At 37.3% G+C, this 19,522-nt stretch overlaps 1 protein-coding gene across 1 annotated transcript in view; it reads right to left on the bottom strand.

Moving 5' to 3' along the window:
- The window catches only part of NEK1 (NIMA related kinase 1), a 216,482-nt gene extending 200,746 nt beyond the window's left edge, over positions 1 to 15,736 (bottom strand). Inside the window, exons 1-4 of the mRNA XM_088021009.1 lie at positions 15,630 to 15,736; positions 15,190 to 15,317; positions 8,089 to 8,237; positions 7,572 to 7,668 (exon numbers count right to left, since the gene is read on the bottom strand). Coding sequence (XP_087877135.1) covers positions 7,572 to 7,668; positions 8,089 to 8,205 — 214 coding nt within the window. The 5' untranslated portion in view covers positions 8,206 to 8,237; positions 15,190 to 15,317; positions 15,630 to 15,736. The remainder of the gene's footprint in view (positions 1 to 7,571; positions 7,669 to 8,088; positions 8,238 to 15,189; positions 15,318 to 15,629) is intronic.
- Positions 15,737 to 19,522: the final 3,786 nt, after the last annotated feature.

Raw genomic sequence — 19,522 nt, 5'->3', positions numbered from 1 at the left:
AAACAAAAACAGCAAGAGAAGACAATTACATACAAGGGAAACCCCATAAGACTATCAGTGCATTTTTCAGCAGAAACTTTGCAGGGCCAGAAGGGTGTGGCATAATATATTCATAGTGCTGAAAGAAAAAAAAAATCTGCAGCCAAGAATACTCCATCCAGCAAAGCTATCATCAGAATAGAAGGATAAATGGAGAGTTTCCCAAAGTTAAAAGGAATTCTTGACCACTAAACCGCCCTACAAAAAACGTTAAAGGGGACTCTTTGAGTGGGAAGGAAAGATCTTAAGTAGGAGTAAGAAAAGTGGGAAGCACAAAAGCAGTAAAAATAAGTGTATGTGTAAAAATCAGTCAAGGGATTCAGAAAACATAAAGATGTAAAGTACGACACATATGCCTAAAACATGGCAAGGGGAGAGTAAAGAATGGGTTCAAACCTAAGCAACCATCAAGTTAACATAGACTGCTATATATGCATAGATTTTATACATAAACATAAAGGTATCCAGAAATCAAAAACCAGTAACAGATTGCAAAAAAATAAAGTGAAAGGATTCCAAGTTTATAACAGAAGAAAGTCAACTAACTGTGAGAAGAGAACAGAGAAGAAAGGAACATAGAAGAACTACAAAAACAACCCTAAAATGAGTAATAAAATGGTAATAAGTACATACCTATCAATAATTACTCTGAATGTAAATGGACTAAACGATCAAGAGACACAATGGATAAAAAAGCAAGAACCATCTATCTGCTCTCTACAAAAGACTCACTTAAGACCTAAAGGCACATGCAGACTGAAAGTGAAAGGATGGGGGTGCCTGGGTGGCTCAGTAGTTAAGCGTCTGCCTTTGGCTCAGGTCATGATCCCAGGGTCCTGGGATCGAGCCCCGCATCGGGCTCCCTGCTCCATGGGAAGCCTGCTTCTCCCTCTCCCACTCCCCCCTGCTTGTGTTCCCTCTCTTGCTGTATCTCTGTCAAATAAATAAAAAATCTTTAAAAAAAAAAAAAAAGAAAGTGAAAGGATGGAAAAGCATTTATCATGCAGAGGGAAGTGAAAAGGAAGCTGGGGTAACAATACTTATATCAGACAAATGAGATTTTTAAAACAAAGACTATAAGAAGAGACAATGAAGGTCACTACATAATCATATAAGAATTCAGGAAGAGCAAAGTCACACCATTCATCTTTTCTGACTGCAACGCTATGAAGCCAGAAATCAACCACAAGAAAAAATCTGGAAAGAACACACATACATAGAGGCTGAATACTAAACAATGAATGAGTTAACCAAGAAATCAAAGAGGAAATCAAAACATACATGGAGACAAATGAGATTTAAGTCACAATGGTCCAAAATCTTTGGCATGCAACAAACACTGCACCAAAAGGGATTTATAGCAATACAGGCCCAACTCAAGAAGCAAAAACAATCTCAAATAATCAACCTAATCCTGCACCTAAAGGAGCTAGAAAAAAAAGAACAAAATCAAAAACCAGAGGGAAAGAAATAATAAAGATTAGAGCAGAAATAAGTGATATAGAAACTTAAAAAAACCAATACAACAGATCAGTGAAACCAGGTACTGGTGCTTTGAAAAGATCAACAAAATTGATTAACCTTTACCCAGACTCCTCAAAAAAAGAGATGATTTAAGTAAGCAAAATCAGAAATGAAAGAAGAGAATTAACCAACGACACAGAAATACAAAGGATTGTAAGAGAACATCATGAAAAATTATATGCCAACAAATTGGACAATCTAGAAGAAATGAACAAATTCCTAGAAACATATAACTTCCTAAAACTGAATCAAGAAGAAACAGAAAATTTGAACAGACCGAGTATCAGCAATGAAATTGAATCAGTGATCAAAAAACTCCCAGCACAGGGCACCTGGGTGCCTCAGTCATTAAGCGTCTGCCTTCGGCTCAGATCATGATCCCGAAGTCCTGGGATCGAGTCCCACATCGGCTCCCTGCTCTGCGGGAAGCCTGCTTCTCCCTTTCCCACTCCCCCTGCTTGTGTTCCCTCTCTCACGGTCTCTGTCAAATAAATAAATAAATTCTTTAAAAAAAAAAAAAAAACTCCCAGCAAACAAAAGTCCAGGATGAGACAACTTCACAGGTGAATTCTACCAAACATTTAAGGAAGTTAAAATCTATTCTTCTCAAGCTATTCCAAAAAATATGAAAGAACAGAAAGCTTCCAAATTCATTCTATGAGGCCAACATTACCGTGATACCAAAAAAAAAAAAACAGATAAAGACCCAACAAAAAAAGAAAACTACAAGCCAATATCTCTGACAAACATATATACAAAAATCCTCAACAAAATATTAGCAAACCAAAACCAACAATACATTAAAAAAATCATTCACGGGCGCCTGGGTGGTTCAGTCGTTGAGCGTCTGCCTTCAGCTCAGGTTGTGATCCCAAGGTCCTGGGTTCGAATCCCGCATCAGGCTCCCTGCTCAGCGGGAAGCCTGCTTCTCCCTCTCCCACTCCCCCTGCTTGTGTTCCTGCTCTCACTGTGTCTCTGTCAAATAAATAAATAAAATCTTAAAAAAAAAAATCATTCACCACAATCAAGTAGGATTTATTTCTGGGATGCAAGGGTGGTTTGATATTTGCAAATTAATTAATGTGATACACCATGTCAACAAGACAAAGTATAAAAACCATATGATCGTTAATAGGTGAAGAAAAAGCATTTCACAAAGTACAACATCCATTCATGATAAAAACCCTCAACAAAGCAGGTATGGGGGGAACATATCACACATAATAAAGGCCATATATAAAAAATCTACAGCTAACATCATATTTAATGGTGAAAAATAGAGAGCTTTTCCACTAAGGTCAAGAACAAGAAAGGATGTCCACTCTCACCACTTTTATTCAACATAGTACTGGGAGTCCTAGCCATAACAATCATAAGAACAAGGAATAATCAGCATCCAAATTACAAAAGAAAAAGTAAAACATTCATTATTTGCCGATGACATGATCCTATATATAGAAAGCCCAAGACTCCACCAAAAAACTACTAGAACTGACAAATGAAATCATTAAGGTCTCAGAGGATACAGAATCAATGTATATAAATCCATTGTACTTCTATACACTAATAATGAAGTAGCAGAAAGAGAAATTAAGAAAATAGGAGCACCTGGGTGGCTCAGTCCATTAAGTGTGTGCCTTCAGCTTAGGTCATGGTCTCAGGGTCCTGGGATAGAGCCCCACATTGGGTTCCCTGCTCAGCAGGGAGCCTACTTCTCCCTCTCCGCAACTCCTCCCCATTCCTGCTTGTGCTCTCTCTCTCTCAAATAAATAAAGTCTTAAAAAAAAAATTAAGAAAACAATCCCATTTATAATTGCACCAAAAACAATGAATTACCTAGGAATAAACTTAACCAAGAAGGTGAAAGACTGGGATGCTTGACTGGCTCAGTCAGTTGAGTGTCTGCCTTCTGCTCAGGTTGTGATCTCAGAACCCTGGGATCAAGTCCCGTATTGGTATCCTTGCTCAGTGGGGAGCCTGCTTCTCCCTCTACCTGCCATTCCTCCTGCTTGGGTGCATGTGGTCTGTCTCTCTCTTTCTGACAAATAAATACATAAAATCTTAAAAAAAAAAAAGAAAGTGAAAGACCTGTATTCTGAAATTATAAAACACTTATCGGGTGCCTGAGTGGCACAGTTGGTTGAGCGCTGGACTCTTGGTTTCAGCTCAGGTCATGATCTCAGGACTGTGAGATCCAGCCCATGTCAGACTCCACGCTCTGCTAGCAGGGAGTATACCTGAGAGTCTCTCTCTCCCTCTCCCTCTGCCCCTTCCCCTACTCGCTCACTCTCTCTCTCAAAATAAATAAATAAATCTTTTAAAAAAAGACAATTATAAAACACTGATGAAAAAAATTGAAGACGACACAAAGAAATGGAAAGATATTCCATGTTAACAGATTAGAAGAACAAATATTATTAACATACCACCCAAAGCAATCTACAGATTTAATGTAATCCCTATCAAAAAACTAACAGCATTTTTCACAGAACTAGAACAAACAGTCCTAACATTTGTGTGAAACCACAAAAGACCCCAAATAGCCAAAGCAATCTTGAAAAAGAACAGGGGTGCCTGGGTGGCTCAGTTGGTTAAGCGTCCAACTCCTGTTTTGGCTCTGGTCATGATCTCAGGGTTGTGAGATTGAGCCCCTGTCTGGCTCTGCACTCAATGGGGAGTTTGCTTGAGATTCTCTCACCCCTTCCGCACACATAAATAAATAAATCTTTAAAAAAAAATAAGAAAACTTCCATTAAAGATATAAAAATTACTTTAGAAACAGTAAGAAAAAAAATTAAAGGGGATAAAAAACACAGAATGTAGGAAACATTATGATAGTACACAGACACCTGTATAAGAATGTTCAGTGCAACATTATCTCCAATAGTGAAAAATTAAAAACAACCTAAGTATCCATAACGGAAAACTGGCTAGACAAACTGTGACAGAACCATAAAATGCCAACAATGGGATACACTGCAGTTGTTGCAAGAAAGTTGTAAAGAATGTGGAGCACCAACACATAATGGCATGGAAAAATATCCCTGAGATCTAAAGTGAAAAGAACAAGATGCAGAAATACATAATATAATCCCCCTTGTTTTTATTTTTTTATTTTTTTTAAAGATTTTATTTATTCATTTGAGACACAGAGATACAGAGAGAGAGCATGAGCAGGGGGAGAGACAGAGGGAGAGGGAGAAGCAAGCTCCCTGCTGAGCCAGGAGCCCAGTGTGGGGCTCAATCCCAGGACCCTGAGATCATGACCTGAGCTGAAGGCAGATGTTTAACCATCTGAGCCACCCAGGCGCCCCGAATCCCCTTTGTTTTTAAATGTTAAAAGTTGTATGTAGATGTTTGCTCCAGAAAATACAATAAACACTGAATTAATGACAAAGTTTACTCCTAGGGGAATGGGAATGAGGATGTTGTGGGGGGGAACAGAGAATTTAGGGCTCATGCCCTCTGTACTTTTTGAATATTCTTACCATGAGCATTTATTCCTTTAAAATTAAATAGCAGTATTAAAAAAAAAACCCTTAAAGAATGTGCTACCTCTTTTGAATCATTGAGATGTTTCTATGTGAAGCATTCTACATGACCACAAAACACCTACCAGAGTATTTGTTGACATACATTAAAAACTTTTTATTTGAAATATTAAAATTTTGGTGATGGAAGAGAAAAGAAACTGAAAGAGATGTGAGGAAAAAGATAAAGGAATCCAAGCTCATGGGAAGGAGATAGTTAACACTGTACTCCTACACATGTATAAATGTTCATTTCACTACCATTATAAAATAGAGTACCTTATGACATAATGTGTTAATTGATCCATATTTTTTTAAGGTATGTTCTACTTTAGTACGTACCTAGTTAATCTGGGAATGAGTATACTTTTGCTCTAATTCAGACTCTATGTGATTTGATCCTGAAACAGTCATTTAAACTATCTACTACTTTCAATCTCAATTATCTTTCTGCTACTGGCTGGAGTGCTTAATTGTGATTATCAAGAGGAAATTGTGTTGCTGCAACACAATCAAGCCAAGGAGGACTATTACTGGAACTCCGTAGATTCACTGAGTTCCTCTTTTACTCTCTTGCCAAATAGCCATAATTAATGAAAAACTGTAACAAATATAGTACTCTCAAAGACTCGGACCCTGCAGTGATAAAGGTTTGGGTTATTCCACTAGGCAAAACAGAACACACCCAGCCAAGATGCTGCAGAGGGCAAAGGAGAACAAGGAATTGCTTGTAAAAGGAGAAAAAACTATGATTATAAACTCAGAACTCATAAGCAGCTAGAAACTCAGGAGCTGAAGAAGCTATTCTTTTCTTTCTTCCTACCCCCATTGCCTTAAATAAACATTAATGGTGTCAAATTAAATATATATCTATATATACACACACACACAGTATAAAAACACACACATGTAATATAAATGCATGTATAGTATATATATACATTAGGTACATATATAAACATACAATACATATATATACATATACTATATATATGTATAGATATAAATGTATACATACATACTTTGTTTTGTAATGTGTAGAGATTTATGATATTATGACTTCAAAAGGTTTTCAAAAACCATCTTGATCTGTCTTTAGAGAAACTTTATCTTAGTTCCTGCATTACTAAATATAATGGTATATATTTTCAAAACAGCATTTTAAGCTATGACATTTTAAGAACCTGAGAACACTTTCAACATACTTCACTACTATGAAAATGAGGTATACAGGATAATACAAATGAGTAGGATCCTTTCTAAACATCAGAACATTTTCTTAGGGGCAGTAGTGGTAGCCCTTAAAAGAAGTTTAATTCAAAATGACGTAAATTACTGTTCTTGCTTTGTCCAAATTCTTATACTTAACCACATTGCTTCTTTTTAAGCAATCATGGTAACAGTGAGCAATATAAAATTACACATGGGCAGTGTGGTGTGTTAGGTAGAAGCTAGACCTAAGCAGTGGAAGGAATGCCCTGAGGCAGACTCCCAATCCTTGAAGGGGAATGACAGATAGGAGCTGGAGGCAAGGACAGTGATAAATCAGCTACACATTAAAAGCCTGGGGCACAACATCTGACCTTGTGGCTTCCAAGACCTTGGGGCTGACAACTAAAGAGCCACAGGTGCAGAACAAGCACTCTCCTCTGCCACCTTTGCCCCTGGGTAACCCCTAGACTCATAATGCATTTGAATTGTGGGTACAGCCCCACCGGATGGAGAAAGGCTGCCCAGACCAGACCTTTCCGTACAAACCTTGTAGGGCCAAAAACTCCACCTCCCAATCTATGGGAGGAGTCTCCCAAACGACTGAAAACAGACTCTGTTAGAGACCACCCACAGTACATCGCAGCTTCTCCCAACCCATAGAGATGCAACAAATATCCAATCACAAAACAACATAGGGTAGGTTCCAACTGGTGGAACCTGCTGCTCTCCCATCTTGACAGTGTACATTTTTTTTTTAAGATTTTATTTATTTATTTGACAGAAAGAGAGAGAGAGAGCAAGCGTGAGCAAGAGTGAGCACAAGCAGGGGAAGCAGCAGAGGCAGAGGGAGAAGCAGACTCCCCGCTGAGCAGGGAGCCTCATGCGGGGATCGATCCCAAGACCCTGGGATCATGACCTGAACCAAAGGCAGATGCTTAATCAACTGAGCCTCCCAGGCGCCCCTGTACATTCATTTTAATAAACTGCTTTGTGCTTGCTACTTTCCTTCTAGCCATCTTTATTAGAGCACAGATTACCATGCAAATCTTCTCATAGGGAATCCAAGGACTGAGACCTCCATTCACACAATGCATACTCTCCCACCAGTAACATCTGTATTACCCTAGGATCAAGCCAATACTCATATGCATATGTACTGAAGCAAAAATGATACACTTTTCTCCCTGAAAATACATCATAAGTAAAATATCCAAAAGCTGTCACATGGCTTAGTTCTTTTGAACTCTCTTGCAAAATTTATCTGACCTTCAAATGATTCTCTATACTGGACAATATTTGGATGCTTCATGTTTGCCAATACTGCAACTTCTCTCCTTGATTCTTCCCTTTCTTTACTGGACATCTTAAATGGGAGAGAAAAAGAAAATATTAAATTAGACCATCAATAAACAATCTAAAAGTCCATCAATAAGAGCGTGGTTAAAAAACAGTACCAATAAAGCACAGTCAAAATAACAAAATAAAGACAAGTTAAAAAGAATAAGTTGAATCCACAAGTAAAAACATTTTAAGATGTTCAAACTAGATTAAGTTACAGAACAGTAGGTGTATTTTTTTAAAACACTAAATACATAAACACAAGCACACAGCATAGAAAAAAATCTGCAAGGATATACAGACTATTCTAAAATTAGCGGTTCTCTCTGGGATTATGGTAGCCTTTCACTTTACATTATGCAATGCCATATTTTTTTTTAAATTCTCTAACAATAGGCCCTATTGAAATCAGTGTATTAGTTCAATAACCAAAAAATACACTTACTCTTGAGATGTTAATTTCCTTGATAACATATTGCCTGCCATCTTCTGTAGATTTAACAAGAATGGCTTTTCCAAATGAACCTTCTCCAATCTTCTGTAGTCTAACATACTTCTCCATGATTCTTTTTCTAAGGCATCTTAACAGATATACTAGACATTAAAAAAAGTAACAGTTAACAGAGATAAAACCTGTCTTCCATAAAAATTACAATGTTTAATTCAATTCTAATTCCCTAGTGATTTGCTTACTTAAAAACATTTAAAAAACATGTATTTAAAATCTCTACTCAATGTTAAATGAACTTTATCCAATTTTACTCATCTGACATAGTTATAACTAAAAAGAGAAAAACATTTCAATTTTACAAGAATGCTTTGGAAAGTCAAATACTGTATATACTTAATGTATATGGAGAGAGACAAACTTTTTCCTATGTGAATTAATTAGCAGCATTACTTTAGTATCTCCAATAAGAATGCATTTCCCAAAGTTATTTAACTAATCCCCTTATTAGACATTTAAATTGTTTACATTGTCTATTACAAAAGAACTTTAGATAAAATTTCTGTACATACATTTTTATGTACTTATTGTAAGGATCTCCTTAGGATAAATTATTTGTCCAAAGAATATGCACATGTTAAAATTCAGGAACATAGAGCCTGTCTTACAGAAATGTCTACTAACTTACATTCTAACCAGCAGTGTACAAAAATGCCTGTTCCTAGACAGCCTTTTGACACCGGTTATTATTTATTAATCTTGGAGAAGCCATAAAGGGTAGTAGTTAACAAGCACTAAATAACCTTAGAGTCAGGAAGCCTGGATTTAAATCCTGACTCTCACTTTTTTGTTATGCAACACTGGACAAGTTACTCAGCTTTATGTGCCTTAGTTTGTTAACCTGTAAAATGTGGATCACAATAGTACACACTCATAGAACTGTTGGATTAATTTCAGTATTTATACTGTAGAACAGTGCCTGGCACATAGTAAGCACTGTGTCACTATTTGTTGCTATTGTTACTTATTACAATCAACAGAGAAATGGTGCCTCATTTTTATTTTCTTTTGCTTATCAGTTAATTTGAAAAATTCTTCCACATTTATTGAACATTTGTATTCTTTTTTGACCTATTCATGTGTTCTGTTCATTTTCTATTCGAATAGTCTTTTTATTAATTTGTAAAAATCCCCTCTTTAATGAACACGTTAGCCCTCCTGTCAAAAATATTTTTTCCTTATATGCTATCTGCCTTTCAATTTTATTTAAATACAAAAATGTATTTTGCTATTATTTTGATATTAATTAAACATGTTATTAGTCTTTATATTTCTCCTTTTGGTATCATAATTATATCCTTACTGTACCAAGATATTTGATAAAAGTCATTAGTAACTTTAGCAATAGTTAATTTCAGGAGAGTGATGGGTGGGGACAGAAGCCATGGCTCCTTCATCTGAAAACACTAACAATTTGACCTTAAAAAGTCAAAGGGAAGGAGGAGGGAAAGAGAGTGATATGGTCACAGGACAATCATTAGCACTGCCTATTGACAAGACTACCTTTATTGTGGAGATACATTAATTCACTATATTAATTTAAAACTAACAAATATTTAATTTATCTAACTTGCTCTCTTCTATTTCCATTCACATCAAGCAGCTTTCTATGTATGATTCCCTTCTAGGAGAAAATGGGCTTGTCATGAAGGCCATAATAAAATTTCTGTGACAGTTTACCATATTTCTCATTGTAAATTAACAAATTCATGTTCTCATTTCATCCATCAATACTAAATTTGTTTAATTTTACTTTGCCTCTAAAATATGATCTAATCTCCTTAAATGACAAAATTTATATTCAGGGCCTGTAAGACCAAAGTCCAGAACCCAGCCTCTGGTAAAATCAGTTGGATAATTATGCCTTAGGAAATTTTGTGGGAAAGAGCCTTCTTCTACCTTAGAGAACATTATAACCATATTGCATTTCATATTTCTGTAAGATAGGACAAGACTTTAGCAACTTAAAGAGAAATAAGAAATTAACTATTACAATAGCAATACAGCACCATCAGTGAGTTAAAGAAGTCATTCCAAACATACATACTCTCCTCTCAAATCCAAGTTTAGTCAACTGGCATAATATAATGGCTATCTGGGTACCAGCCAGAATTTAATGATTTCTCCAGGACATGAGTAAATTACATTATCATGCTATTTAGAAAAAAAATATCAAGATAAACTCATCTTAGAAAACTAAATTTCATAAATCAAATTACATTAATAACCATATAATGAGATTTCACAACCATCATTATTCTGTGACTGCTGCCAAGAAAAAGAAACAAAATTAGTCAATTTGGCTTTGCCTCAAAATTTAGTTGCCAATTCCTTTCCAGGGACCACACTAATGAAATGGAAGCTCCAAGAGTCCCTAGTACTGCACTCTACTGCCTACCACATTACTGATTATTGTGGTTCTGACAACTCAGTATAGGAAATCTACTGGCCCTGGTAGTGAAGAAGGATGACTCTAATTGCCCATTAAATGATGTCAATGCAGAAAGCTTTCTGAATAAACAACGTGGTAAATGAGTTTCAGAGAAACTCGCAACTCCTCCTCATGTATGTACTAAAGTCTGTTTCTGGGTTAGTCTGTTCCATTGATCTGTCTAATTGTATACCTAATCAAGTTTATACTACCTTTTAAAAGTAGTTCATCGGGATGCCTGGGTGGCTCAGTCAGTTAAGCATCTGCCTTCGGCTCAGGTCATGATCCCGGGTCCTGGGATCGAGCACCACATCGGGCTCCCTGCTCTGCGGGAAGCCTGCTTCTCCCTCTCCCACTCCCCCTGCTTGTGTTCCCTCTCTCGCTGTGTCTCTCTCTGTCAAATAAATAAAATCTTAAAAAAAATAAAATGAAACAGAATCACAAATGACTCAAATATGGAGCTATCAGTAAAGGATTTTAAATAACCATAAGTAATATGTTCGAGAAAAGAAGAGGAAAAGATGAATAAAAGTGATTTTTCTTAAAGATGGAGAACTTCAACAAAGAACTGACACTTATTTTTAAAAATTAAATGAACATTCTAGAAATGAAATATAAGATATATGAAATTAAAAAGGCATTGCATGGGTTTTACAGCAGTCAGGATACAGTAGAAGACAGGACTGTTAACCTAGAAAATGAACCAACAGAAAATATTCAAGAAAGAACAAAAACACACTCACAAAAAAGAAAAATAGGTGGAAAGATTTAATATAAGAAAAATTTTAATTCTTAGTCTCTACATTTAATTCTGCCCTATTAAAAACACAATCTTTGTGGGTGACAGTGACTAGACAAGCTGATTTGAAGTTAATATGAGAAAAAAAGAATAGTCAGAGAAATACTGAAAAAAAAAAAAGAAAAGACCAATGAAGGAAGACTTTTCTAAACAATATCAAGACACATTATAAAGCTACAATAATTATGAAATCGACAGGCAAATCATTGAAGGTCCAGAAACATATTAAAACATTTTTGGGGGCGCCTGGGTGGCTCAGTCGGTTAAGCATCTGCCTTCGGCTCAAGTCATGATCCCGGGGTCCTGGGATCAAGCCCCATGTCGGGCTCCCTGCTCAGCGGGAAGTCTGCTTCTCTCTCTCTCTCTCTCCCTCTGCCCCCTCTCCCGTTAGTGTTCTCTCTCTCTCAAATAAACAAATAAAATCTTTAAAAAAAAAAACACCTTTTTGGGGGGGGCACCTGGGTGGCTCAGTCAGTTAAGCGTTAGACTCTTGATTTTGGCTCAGGTCATAATCTCAGAGTCATGAGATCGAGCCCCACATCTGGCTCCATGCTGGTTGTGAAGGCTGCTTAGGATTCTCCCACTCCCTCTCCCTCTCCCTCAAAAAAACAAAAACAAAACACCATATTTTTAACTTGGTGGATGACCACAGTGATATTTCAAATTGGTGGGGAAAAGTTAGATTTTGAAATAAATAGTATTTAGATAACTAGGAAGTAATATGGAAAAGAAAAACTTAAACCCATTTTCTTCACTTTACATCAATACAAATTCTAGATGATAAACTACTTAAATGTAAGAAAAAAAACTAAAATAGCAATAAAACATGGGAGGGTGACTTTTATAATCTTAAGTAGGGCAGCTGAGTATGACACAAACCCAAAAAGCCTTAAGGTATTAATACAACTACATAAAAAACATGTATAAATGGGGTGCCTGGGTGGCTCAGTCAGTTAAATGTCTAACTCTTGATCTCAGCTCAGGTCTCAATCCCAGGGTTGTGAGTTCAAGCCCCACACTGGGCCCCACGATGGTGTGGAGCCTACTTAAAAAAGAAAAAAATCATATATAGCAAAAGCTAGTATAAGTCAAAATTCAAATGACAAAAAGGAAAAAAATATATATATATTAGTTCATATCACCAAGGGCTCACTTTTCTAATAAATAAAACATTCCCACATATTCATAGGACAAAAAAAAAATCTAACAGAAAAATAAACAATGGATATGAAGTTTCAAGTTAACAACAAAAAGGAATGTAATTAATATTAAAATGTGCAAAAGCACCCAATCTCTTGTAAAGAGAAATACAATTTTAAAGTACAGGATAGGGGCGCCTGGATGGCTCAGTCATTAAGTGTCTGCCTTGGGCTCAGGTCATGATCCTGGGGTCCTGGGATCGAGCCCCGCATCGGGCTCCCTGCTCAGCGGGAGGCCTGCTTCTCCCTCTTCCACTCCCCCTGCTTGTGTTCCCTCTCTCGCTGTGTCTGTCAAAAAAATAAAATCTTTAAAAATAAAATAAAATAAAATAAAGTACGGGATAAATTTTGTTATGTATATTTTACCTTGATAAAAAAAATACAAGTGACAGCATTTTTCACCATTCAGAATGGCAAAAATCAAAAAGTTTGTTACTGTACTATGCTGGAGGGGAATACAAGGAAACCAAATATGGTGAGAATACAAATACTAGGGAAAATAGAGAGATACAAATACTAGGGAAAATAAAATTCCATAATATCTACCAAATTTATCAGTGTTCACTTTGATCCAGCAATTCCATTTTTAGGAATCTACCCTGTAAAATTTCCAAACATATGAAAATGATACATACACAAAGTTTCCCTGTGCAGCACTGTCTGAATTGGTAAAATGTAAATATCCATAAGCAAATCAAAAAGAAGCAACATTTATATTGATATGGATAATTTCAGTACCAGAATTATAAACATGGCATACTATCATTTGTGTATTAAAAGGAAACATATATAGGTATATGCTTATACTTATTTACTTATACATGTGAATGTATGCAAATATATAAAACCCCTACATGTATACACACACACCTAATTGCTTGTTTTTGTAACACCTCTGAAGGGATACACAATAAGCTGGTACACCATTGTCTGACTTCAAGGCAGGGAACTGAGTAAGAGGAAGATTTTTTTTAATCTTTTATACCTTATGAATTTTAAGTCATATGAATGTATTATTTGTTCAAAACAGTAAAATTTTAAAAATAATAAATGCTGACAGAAAGAAAAATGCTAGCTAAATCAATTTCTGCAGTTAAAATCCTTGGACAGTTCCCCACTTCCAAACTTCTAAACCTGACATTCAAAGTTTTCCTATATGGCATACTTCTTTTCAACTATGTCAACTATGCTCCACAAAAATATCTTAGCCTCTAGGCAAATTAGACATCTTTCCTTACATTTAACTAAAAAAAATTTTAAGCTACAATAAGCAATGTTTGACATAATAAAATTTGTGTACCAAATACGAAAAATGCCAGAGTACATGAGCAAAAACTATATCCCCTCCAGTCTGGAACTTTAAGTCTCTTCAGCTGTTTCAGCTATTTGATGGACAAATTTTCCTGAAGGGAAACATTGGTAGAGGAATGTCAGTAGATTTCAAGAAGTTCCTATGGTACTGTCTGCAGCTACAATCCATATATATGGTTTCCCAAATATTAAGTAACATTTGGATGGTGGGAAAAGGACAATTTACCTTCTCGGTGAGTCAAGTCCCTGACTTATTACTCAAAAAAGCAGAAAGCAAAAATGGGATTCCTATTAGACTTTCTTCAAAACATTTGTTTTTCCTCTCTGTAAGCCTAACACAGATAACAATTAATGGTTTCCCTAATGGAAACTACCAACGTCTAAATAATTTATATTCATGAAATGGTGTCATGACCACAATTAGATTAGAAGGGAGAGATCAGAGAAAATGTACTTGGAATACAATGTGAAATACACAGTTTTCAAAAAAAAAAACCTGTGGCCAAGTTCCATAACCCTTACTAAACTCCTAATGCTGACTCTTACTTTGTAAAAACCTGTTTTCCCACAAAAGAAGCTCCCTACCTTTCACCTAGAACAAAGAGCAATCTTAAATAAAATAGATCTGTGGATTCTTTAATACCAAACAAATCTAAACTAGAAACAAAGGGCTACTTCTCTCCATATTTGGCTCCTCTCCATCATCTCTACAATACTGCTGCATCATAAGAAAAGGCTACTATTAGCATATATTGGATATTACTTTTAATCCTTCATAAATACTTCTGATGTTACCATGGCAATAAAAAATTTCTGCTTCTTGGGGACGGAGCCTACGTTAGAGAATAAAAATTAGGCCTGTATAAAAGAAGTTATGATGAACTCTCAAAGTAGTACAACTTTTAACGCCTCCCATAGGGAAATTGTTTCAAATTATGTAAACTGAAATATAAGATTATAAGCTAACCAGTTAACTGCTACTCATTTTTAATTAAAATCTATATGTCACTTAAAATCGGAAACAACATAAATGCAAAGTAAATGACTGCTTATCCATACCAAGATTTCTGTTATTTTAATTCCTTTATCACTATAGCTTTTTAACTAATGTCCAAGGACTGCTTTGTAATGCATATTGTTCTTTAGAGAATTAACACTTTAGTGAGGTGTAAGTACTATTTTCTGTGCACTTAAAGTATCCCTGCAAGCTCTACATAAGCAAGTCGAAGCAAGGTCTCCTCATTTCCAATATGATTTTACTCTTTTGCATATCATTGCTTCCCGCAAGTTCAACTCACCTCAACGACACAGGGTGTTTAGTCGGAATAACGGTGAGATCAATAAACAAGCATCCGCCTAGGTGTAGCAGCCTTCCTACGGCAGTTAATGAGGCAGAGGCACCATCCCGGATTTTGAAAACGACATCCTGAAAGAGAAACCAAGTCTATCTAACCTGCAGCAGGTCACAGGCCAGTTGAAGGAGGGCAATGAGACTCCCACTCCCGACACCAGACTTTGGCTGACCCCTCAGGCTTGACTTCCTCCCGCCTCCGGCAACGCCCCGTGAGACAGGTCCACACTACTCGGGGCAAAAAAATTGGTTTCCGAGCCCCTTGGAAACGGCGGGCGGTGGCAGGGGGAGTGCCCGGGTTACCGCCCCGGCAACTTCACAGAGGTTGTTGCTAGTGGCCTCGGCAGGATGGGGGTGGGGAGATGGCATTTGGGACTGAGAGGCTACCTGCCTGTCACGTCCTTCTGCCTCGCAACGCCGGTACTGGACTCGGAGCTACGCGGACAACTGCTTACGACTCGGAGCTGACGACTCCGCACCCTAGCGCCCCAAAACCCTAGAGCGAACGCAGAGGAAGGGGGAGCGGCCGGCGCGTCACTGGCGCTGGCGTGTGACGTCAGCGCGCGGAAGCCGGCGCGCATTGGGGGTGGCGGGGAAGGAGGGGCGCGGAGGGGCGGAGCCAAGGCACAGCAGGTGGGAGATGATGCGGGAGAAGGAAAAGATGAAAAGGAAAGAAAGGAGTAAGGCAGAGATGAGGGCTAGAGCTCAATAATAGAAGCTGATTTTGAATAAATCATTTTATAAATTTGTCCCACATATACTACACAGAGAAAGGGATTTTTTTTTTAACGTGAAGTCTGTTACTTAGGGATACCGCATTTTTAAAAGTAATTTTGCTTTAAAAAGCTAGCCTTTTTCTAGCACATTTTGGATGATTAAAGCAAGAAACTATTTTTAAGTATTGAAAATTTTTTAGAAGACTATAATGTGGCTTTCTACACATTTACATCCAATGTGTGTATAAATTACTTGCTGGTATATTGAAAGATGGTTGAACTTTAAGGCAGGACTTTAAAAGATAAGAACAGATTTTCTTGTTTACGGGATTAGGTCTATTGTCCTTAATAGCCCTATGGCTAAATTGCCTTACCTTGAGTACCTCTGAGATACTGGAGAATCCAAATTTGAAGCTGAAGGAGGATGATAGCTTGTCTACTACATAAGTTACACTCCAGGTTGTACCTGTTGTACATGTGATGTATGTAGCCCCCTGGAGTGTTCACAGATTTTGCCAGAAACCTCAGAGGTCAAAGATTCAGATCATTGCTTCAACGAAATCTGCTTCCTTCTCTCTCATCCTCTCTCCAACACACCAAAACCCAAGACCTCTCCGAGTTTTTCCAGTTTTTGGTTTAGCCATGCTTTTATAAGAAACACTTAAAAAGCAAAAAGAAAAAAAATACTTTATTACTAGCGTGGAAATTGAAAGTTTTTGGCTTCTTTGCCAGAAGATGGCACTGCAAGTCATCTAACCTGGCAAATTGGAGAAAATCTGCTTTGGTTTATCTCTTCAATTTCCACCCAAGCAAAAGACTTCTTTTCCTCATTTTCTCATTTCTAGGCTAACCTCCTGTGACCCCCTCCCACCTACAATTAGTAGGAATTTTGGTGTCTGAATGCACAATAACTCTAGTGCTACCCACGAACTTTTGTACAACAAAGCAACATAAGAATGTTGCCAATTGCCAATCTAAGTAAATTCTCTTTTGCTGCTTTCATGAGGAATGGCTAGTCAGATACCCTCCTTAGATCATTTTTCAGGCTCCTGTCATAGACTGTTGGTGGGAACATAAAATGCAACAGTCTTTGTAGAAGGTATACTAGCAATATGCATATCCTTTTGACTTCTTTTGCCAATTCTGTAAAATAGCACCATACAACATGCCACTCCCAGAGTGATAGAATTGCTGGCAGAAGGGAATGGCTTAGGGGCACCTGAGTGACTCAGTCAATAGGCGGCTGCCTTTGGGATCAGGTTATGATCCCAGAGTCCTGGGATCGAGCCCCGCATTGGGCTCCCTGCTCAACCAGGAGCCTGCTTCTCCCTCTCCTGCTCCCCCTGCTTGTGTTCCCTCTCTAGCTGTCTCTCTCTGTGTGTCAAGTAAAAAATCTTAAAAAAAAATAAAATAAAATAAAAAAAGGAGGGAATGGCTTATACAACCTCCATTTACTGGTAATCTCTACCATTTGTTTCTCTGTATCTGCCAGGGTAGCAGCAAGACAAGTGAACAAGCAGTTCTAGACCTGGTTGGAAAAGAGAAACTCTTAACACTGCAAGTTATTCTTTTTTCCCCTTCCCTGAAGGCTTAAAGATTTTGTTGGCTGGTTAGAGGGGAGGGAGTTAAGCTAATCTGAGTATTGGTAGAGTTTTTGTTATTAATGCTTCAGCTCAGTTCTAATCAAAAGAAACTATAATTTCCAGTACAACAACCTGATTTTATTCACAACTTATTTTGCTATGCCTCCAAATATTTCCTATATGCTGAGGGCTTACTAATTTTTGCTTGTTTGGGTTTATTTTTTCCAATTTTATTAAGATATCATTGACATACAACACTGTATAAGTTTAAGATGTACAGTTTAATGATTTAACATATATAATGAAATGGTTATCACAATAAGTTTAGTTAATATCCATGATTTCATATAAAGAAGAAAAAGTTGTTTTTCTCTTATAATGAGAACCTCTAGGATTTTTTCCCTTAACAACTTTCAAACATACTATACATCAGTCTTAACTATAGTCATGTTGTACATTATATTTCCAGTACTTAATTATCTTATAGGTGAAAATTTGTAGCTTTTGACACCTTTATCAAATCCCCCCATGTACCCCACCCTACTGAGGCCTTTTTAAAATGCATACTAAGATATGTGGTCAAAAGATAAATTAAGCAACCAGAATAGGCAGAATAACGGCCACCCAGTTATGTCCCTGCCCCCAGGCCCTGGAATCTGTGAATATATTAGGTTACATGGCAAGGGGGAATTAAGGTTGCAGATGGAATTAAAGTTACTAATCAGCTGGCCTTAAAATAGGGAGATGATCCTCCATTATCCAGGTGGACCCAGTGTAATCACAAGAGTCCTTAAAAGTGAAAGAGGAAGGCAACAGAGTCAGAATTCAGAGGGAAATGAGACTATGGAAAAAGTTTAGAATGATAGGTTATGAGAAGGACTCAACTCCGCTGTTGCTGGCTTTGAAGTTGCAAAAGACACAGAAATGGATTCTCCCCGAGAGCCTCTAAAAGGAGGCTAACACCTTTATTTTAGCTAGTGAGATTCAAGTTGAACTTCTAACCTACAGAACTCTAAGATAATAGACTTGTGTTGTTTCAAGCCACTAAATTTGTGGGAATTTGTTGCAATAGCATATTAATACAAACTCCCATTCTCTTAAGGTTCCAGGAGCAAAGTAGATCAGGCTGACAGGTAAATTATTTTTATTGTGTAGGAAAAGCCCAAAGCTGGATCTGTAAAAACACCTTATTGGGAATTATCTCAGCCCAAGAAAGCTCCTTCTTAACCATCTTCCCTAAAGTAAAGGTTCTGGTAAGGACCCCAATCAAACAGGATCCCTTCTGAAACACTTGCTGAGAAAGAATGAGATGAAGCTGGAAGTATTCACATTAGGAAAAATAAAGAAAATGTTCAAGGGCTTTCATTGGTTATAGTCCTCACAATGTAAAACACCCAAGTCTGTTGAAGAGGAGATTTACCACCACTAGATTCTTCTAACAAAAATACTGGAGGAATTATAGAGAAGGTTCTTCCCCAGATGGAATCTATTGTTATATCACCAAAATATCATGTAGCACATTGTTTAGACAGATTGCCCCATGTACTGGTTCTGGGGCACCTGGGTGGCTCAGTCGTTAAGCATCTGCCTTCGGCTCAGGACATGGTCCCAGGGTCCTGGGATCAAGTCCCACATCGGGTTCCCTGCTCAGCAGGAAGCCTGCTTCTCCCTCTCCCACTCCCCCTGCTTGTGTGCCCTCTCTCGTTGTGTCTCTCTCTGTCAAATAAATAAATAAAATCTTTAAAAAAACATAAAGTACTGGCTCTAACTGAATGCTGCTTATTAACTGGGAATAATTAGGAATATGCATGTTTAGGCCTAAACTTAGAATAATTAAAACAATTTCTGAGAGTGGAGCTCAAGCAAGAGTATTTTTTGAAGCTCCCTAGGTGCTTTTGATGCAAAGTGAAGGTTGAGAACTGCTGACAAGATGGTTGTATGTTAGAAATCATGGATTTCAACATAAACACGTTCCTGTAAA

This window comes from Eumetopias jubatus, unplaced genomic scaffold (genome assembly GCF_037043125.1).
Source record: "Eumetopias jubatus isolate StellerSeaLion01/CBP00866 unplaced genomic scaffold, mEumJub1_p1.0 scaffold_2, whole genome shotgun sequence".
Taxonomy (NCBI): Eukaryota; Metazoa; Chordata; class Mammalia; order Carnivora; family Otariidae; genus Eumetopias; species Eumetopias jubatus.
The sequence above is the reverse complement of the archived record's forward strand: the minus strand, read 5'-3'. Positions and strand labels throughout refer to the sequence as shown.